The sequence below is a fragment of the Lytechinus pictus genome, chromosome 10 (assembly GCF_037042905.1).
Source record: "Lytechinus pictus isolate F3 Inbred chromosome 10, Lp3.0, whole genome shotgun sequence".
Lineage (NCBI taxonomy): Eukaryota > Metazoa > Echinodermata > Echinoidea > Temnopleuroida > Toxopneustidae > Lytechinus > Lytechinus pictus.
The window spans coordinates 31,497,210-31,503,861 of record NC_087254.1 but is presented as its reverse complement, the minus strand read 5'-3'; the positions used below and the strand labels follow the sequence as shown (position 1 = coordinate 31,503,861).

The following is a 6,652-nucleotide window of genomic DNA, read 5'->3' as shown; positions in this document are numbered from 1 at the left end:
GGCCGTGAGTCTGTGTTAGTTTATACCAAAAATTTCGGCTTGGGATTTGCGCTTATTTTTATCATTATTTTTGTTTAGAATATATTAACCCATGAGTACTTAACTTATGTTAAGTTTTCAGGCCTTAAATTCAACAAATTTTGCGCTCTCACTAGCTAGGCTATTACACTCTTAAAAAAAAGGTTTACCCAATATTGGGTAAAAATGGGAATATGTTGGATGGGTAAAAAGATATTTTGTAAATTTTACGCAATGTTTCTTTGAAAAAGCCCAATATGGGGTAAAAAAAACAAAAAAAAACATGCATATTCCATTTTTACTAATTATTTGGTAAAATTTTAATCAGTTTTTTTAGAGTGTAGATTAACGAGTAAAATAATATTTTCATAAATTCCTAATAATCAAATTGTCCCTTTTTCAGAATTGAATATCGACAAGTTTCATCTCGTGAGGAAGAGGAATAGGTCTGGAAAACAGGCATCATTTCCACATAATGACAAAATGTCCCTAGAATATTCCAGTCTTAAGTCAAAGTATATCTGCTTCTCGCTCGCATCATTTATTAAGTGCGATCCATATCCACTTCAGAATTTTCCCATATTCAATGCTTGAATTAGTGCTTCAAATAAACCTTTTTCCAACTGGAATATCAAATATTTTCAGGTCGCACTTCGCACTCGTATTATTGATTTTCATAATAAAAAAAAGTGTATTAGAATGAATGCCCAGATTCTAGGTCTAAATCCAAACGCCCGCATGCACGCAAGTTTATTGAGATTTATTGAAACAAACTACATGCTTGTTTGTAATAAAATCAATACTCTACCAGACAGTTTCTTTGATAATTTCGTTCTTAATAATGTTTCCACTACCAGATTCTTGGGTGTGCTTATTGACAAAAAAATATAATGGAAGCCTCATATCGATAGTATATTCAAAAAAATTTCTGGAATTATTAATTATTAATTCAAACATTTTCTCCCTTCCCGCACTTTGTTAACATTATACTACACCCTCTTCCCTTATGCTATCATATATTAATTATGGAGTAATTGCCTGGGGGTGTGCAATACAAACAGAACTAAATAGAATATTATCGCTCCAGAAAAGCTCTAAGAATATTTTTTCAAACACACTTTAGATCACATACTGATATCTTATTTTTTGAAAATAACATTCTCAAAGTAAGTGACACATATTATCTTTTCGAACTTAGTAATCGTGAAAAGGATAAGCATATTTATGATAAGTATATAACTAAACAATGATGCGAGCGCGAAGCGGGAGCGGAAAATTTCGAGATTTACACCTAAAAATGAGACACTCTATTCATGTTTTGTAAATCATGAAAAGGATGAGTGATTGGAAATCTTCTTGTACTAATAATGCGAGCGCAAAGCGCGATCTGAATTATTTGAATAGAGAACAAGCTGCGTATCTGAATAAACAAGCGCGCCCGTGTTTCAGATTTCGACCTAGAATCTGGGCATTCTAAATACCTTTTTTATCATAAAAATCAAAAAAGCGAGCGCGAAGCGCAAGCTTAAAATATTTGATATTCCGATCTGAAAAAGGGTCAATTTAAGCTCTGTATTTCAAGCACTTTGTAGGAAAATTGTGAAGTGGATATGGATCACAGTAAAAAAAAAAAACTTATATGTTTCATTACTAGTTTTGACCGCGGGATATTCTAAAAACATTATATCATATGAAAATGATGACTTTCTTCTCATTTCTCTTTCTGAGCGCGAGATGAAACTTGTCGATATTCCATTCTGACAACAAGGGACAATTTGATTATTAGATTAATATCTTATTTATTTATCTAATAAGCCTATAATGAGAGCGCGAAATCACTCACTCATGTTAATTTTATGGCCTGAAAAGTGGACATTTTAAGCACTTTTGTAATTATGAATAAGATGCATTAGTTAATATATTTTCAACAATCAACGCGCAAATCGCGAGCCGAAATTTTTGATAAACTGTCATGAAATGGGGATTTTAAGTAGTTTGTTATAAATAAATAGATAACTCACCAATCAAAATGCGAGCATGCAGCGCTATAGCTGATACGCTTTGACAATCTAACCTGAATAGGGATATTTTGAGAACTTTATGAAATAAAGGAAAATAATAGGTACCTGACAAATCAAATTTTGCGAGCTCGTAGCGCGCGCAGAAAATGTTAATGTTCAGACCATAGAGCATAATTTTTTACAGAGCACTTTTTCAAATTAATTTATCAAACAAAATAATGAAAGTTCGATTTCCGAGCTGAAATATGTTTTGTTTATTGACTTAAAAATTTGACATTTTAAGCTTCATATATTTAGTTGACCAATATATGACATGGAGATAATTTTTTTCACACATATTCTTGGGTTTAGGTCTCATCTATCAAACGAAAGTAAAAATTTTGACAGAATGTTACACTTGAGTGAGCACTGTCCATTTTCGTAAAGCTCGCAGAAATCTGTTTGCGCAGAAATGCTCATTTCCATGCTGCGTCTATAAAAAAGGGTAAAAACAAACTAACTTTGCGGGACATTTCTCATACATGTCTTTTGCATTTTAAGCGAATTGAAATAAAACAGATACATTAAAACATTTTCTAACAACTTTGGCACCCAAATTATTATTCTAACCCATATAAGGTAAGCACAACTTGCCTTTACCCTTTTTTGTGTGCCAGCTGGATCTGAGGACATAATGTAAACAAAACTTTATTTCAGACATCTCCAGCATTCTTTCAATAAGTTTTTTTATCATTGAAAGTGGGACCATATTTCTTATTTCATTTAATACTTGTTTTCTGTACATTTTCCCAAGCTTGACAATGATAACGAATTAAAATCAAGCCCAAGTCATTTCATGTGAATCACATGCATAGCCCCGTGTTCAGCAGATATCATCACGATGGCCTCAGTGTGTGGGAGGGGTGGGGCGCAATGGTGCTCTACTAAGTGTTTTGGGCAAGGAAATATAAGTTAAAAAGGTAAAAGATAACTTCAAATCAATCTTCCTTGCTAAAGTCCATGTGTTCTTCAAGATTAACATCTACTTTTATTCACATAACTACTTCCAAGTTCTGCGCAAATCACTTTTCACGAATTTTTCAAAAGTAAGTGGTGCTCACTTAAGCGGAAAGATTTTTCAACAGTTTTAAGAGATCTGTACTATTGTTTCAATACATGCCTTGGAATAAAATTCAGGATATTACACGATTAATATAGGATAATTTACAGGATTATTTCTAAGTGTAAACTTTTTTTTGATACGCACTGTATAGTGACCTAAAAGATTTTTAAAATTATTTTCCAAGTCTTAATTCCCCTCATCTTATTTTATTCACTCTTCTTCCTCCTCTTATGTTTCCTCTTCTTCTTTCTCCTGTCTTTTCCCTTTTTTTCTTTTTTTTTTCTTTCTGTCCCCCCTTTTTTTTCTCCGCCAATGGGGGGGGGGGGGGGGCGGGCCCCTCGCCCCCCTGGATCCGCCTATATGAACTTAATTATTGCAAAACAAAGGCTCTATTATCCTCTTTCATATGATATATAATTCATTATTTTTTATGATAGCCATTGGCCAAGGTAGGGTGCTTTTTGTGTTCCAATTTAGTTGAATTTATCTTTTCTTATATACTTCCTTACTTTTTGTAAAAACAAAATGATAATCCCGTGCATTCTAAACGAGACACCATTCGTTATCCTCGCCCCCTCTGCGCGCTAATGGTCGCCAAGTTTAGTCTGACGATGTATAATATGTTGCGTAATATAAAAAGATGGTGTAACATCAAGCCTAGACCAAAAGCTTCGGTCTCTGTTATGTTGGTTGTTCAGCTGAACTCCGTTGGCTTCACTCACCAAATACAGAGACCGAAGTTCTAGCGCGATCTGTACAGGGGACTCAATGGCAATATGTTTATGTAGACTTAAGATCGGATAAAACGGGGAACCGGAAGTGAATTTGCGCGACAGCCGAGGTAAGTCACTGTTTTTGTTCCTTTTAACTTAATTTTTCTCCGTTTTTTGGCAATTAATGCCAAGAGGAAATATTAATTTGCATTTTGGTCGCGTTAATTTTCAAAATTTTTATCCATTAAAGACAAAAATTGAATAGCCCCGACGGGGGGATTTTGCATTGCAAGTCCCCTAATGGTGGCTGCACGCTAGCGAGCCGTCTGTGTATGAGGAGAAATTTAAAAAACAAAAAAATGTTAAAAAACTCCTCGAAACAGACGGCTGCCAGCTGTCTACATCAAGCCGTGCCGTGTAAAATTCGTAAATTACTTTCTGCTGCTGGGAGAGTCTAACTTGTTAGAGAGACTGGAGGGATATGGAGGAATCCATCTGTAAGTATTTTTCATGTTTATTTTTTCCCACAAATTATCTGAATTCTGCCGGAACTTGGCCTCATCGTGATCGTGGAATATGTCTCGCTGTTGACTTCTGAAGTTCTGTTTCTTTCGGCTGTGTGTCAACGCAACCCTGATATTAAACCCCGGCTGCGGCCTGGGCTGTCATGGCTGTGGACGTGGTCGTGGAAGCTAAGGCAAGCCGCCGCGAGCGTAGGCGTAGCCAGGCGGCTTCTTGAGAGTAAAAATTATTTACTAACGTATGCTTACTCTCAATTTGAGAGTAAGCATACGTTAGTAAAATCCCTGGCTTCATTGAGAGTCTCAGTGAAGCCAGGGATTCCTTGGTTACCGGATTCCTTCCTATTCATCTGCGTGTACCACAAAAAACCCCGAAACTTTCGCCCCCGAGATTTCTACTTTCCTAGTTACTGCGGCAGCCCGAACACGTACTGTGTTCGGGCTGCGTTGTGATTCACCCCGGCTCACCAGATCAAACCAGATGAGCATCGGGAATCAATCAAAAATACATAAAATTGCACAAAACTGTTACAAAGGAATCAATACATACTTACAACTTAAGCCGCAATATGGGCGGCCCTCAAAACTTCGAAATAATTCCCCAAAACGAAGCAAAAACGTCGGAAAATTTTGCCGGTGTGCATTAAAAGTCGTTTGTACAGGAAGCAATGGAGGATCGATATAGCCTTTTGACGAGGCAACGAGATAAATTGATTTTTATCTTCGTGCTAGCAGAAAACAAAAACAAAAGAAAAATAATAGTAGAGTTACCAAAAGGTCGGCCGATCCACTGAGCAAAATTGCTATGGGCAAATGAAAAGCCAATTGCAAGTGCGTAAACAGTGTGCATTGCCACCATCGTCTGTTCTCGACGGCAAAAATGAGCATTGAAATGCTTTTCCTCAGCAAATTAGTTCATCTTAGTGAAAAAAATTAGGCCCTGTGTTTTCTATATGTAAATTTACTTATGTGGGATGAAGTGTCTTACCTTCATGTGGTATCGAAAGTGACGTTTGGAGGTTAAATCCACGAGAAATCCACAGAGTTTCGTCGCGTGTATTCGCTATGGAGAAAAATGCGTGCGATCGCATGCGTTATTGCAAGCTCGAGACGGCGCTGTTGAACTTGGTCTGGAAATTCATAAAAAATAAACAAAAATCCTTGAGTAGGCTCACAATAAAATCATAAAAAATATGCTTTATGGCTAAAACGGTAGTTCTCTTGCCCACACATATCATACTTGTTGTTGCGTAAGAAATCCTTTTTTCATGAAAAAAATATAGCAATAAATGTTTTAAAAATTATGTTTTCCACATGGAATATGTTTGAAACATCTATATTAGAAGAAAAATGTGTTTTTTTAATGAATTCAAACTAAAATGAAGATTATACATGCCTGTACTTTTTCATACTACTCAAAAAACTAAATGGGCCGTCAATCAACGTTGGTTACCTCGGCAAGTAGGCGCGGTCTATCGTGAAGTTCGCTGGTGACGTACCTTTCTCGCTAGACTTTACTCAGCCGCCGAATTTAATTCATTCTCCGCGCACGTGCAACTGCAACTTATTATCGTCACTGCACTGCTGGTGTTTGCCGCATTGAGGACAGATGAAACAATTCAGATAGAGTTGCGCGTGTACAATGAGTGAAACAGCGCGATCGTTTCATGATCGAATGAAACAGTGTGCCTGTCGAGATAAAATTCATCTGTCATGTTAATTTCTATCGTGTTTTATGCAACTGCAATTGATTTGTTATATAATTTTTTCTTTGATATTTCCTGTATATGTATGTATGAATTTTATTTGAAGTGAATGAATCATGCTGGTGTCCTTGCCATTGAGGACAGATGAAGATGAAACAACACTGATAGAGTTGTGCGTGTACAAGGAGTGAAACAGCGCGATTGTTTTATGATCGAATGAACAGTGTGCCTGTCGATATAACATTTATCTGTCATGTTATTTTCTATGATGTTTTATACAACTGCAATTAATTTTTTAAAATTATTTTCTGTGATATTTTCCTGTTAATGTATGAATTTTATTTGAAGTGAATTATTATAAAGATTAACCCAAAACAAACCTAAATAATTGTCGGCTTCATTGTATTCGTGATGAACAAGTTAAGGTATCAAAAAATTATGCTTATTTTTTTTATTTGAATGACTTTAAGTAAATTGGAATTGAAAAGGACGTTAAGTGTTTCCTGTTCAGTGCAATTTTTGTTTTCTTTTTTTCATTTCACATTCTCGGGATGCGAACCTCCACTATAAT

The 6,652-nt window shown here is 35.7% G+C and overlaps 1 protein-coding gene across 1 annotated transcript in view; it reads left to right on the top strand.

Annotated features, from left to right (window-relative positions):
• The first annotated feature begins 3,766 nt into the window (after window positions 1-3,766).
• The window catches only part of LOC129269477 (DNA excision repair protein ERCC-6-like), a 40,175-nt gene continuing 37,289 nt past the window's right edge, over window positions 3,767-6,652 (top strand). Inside the window, exons 1-2 of the mRNA XM_064105822.1 lie at window positions 3,767-3,982; window positions 4,238-4,351. Coding sequence (XP_063961892.1) covers window positions 4,336-4,351 — 16 coding nt within the window. The 5' untranslated portion in view covers window positions 3,767-3,982; window positions 4,238-4,335. The remainder of the gene's footprint in view (window positions 3,983-4,237; window positions 4,352-6,652) is intronic.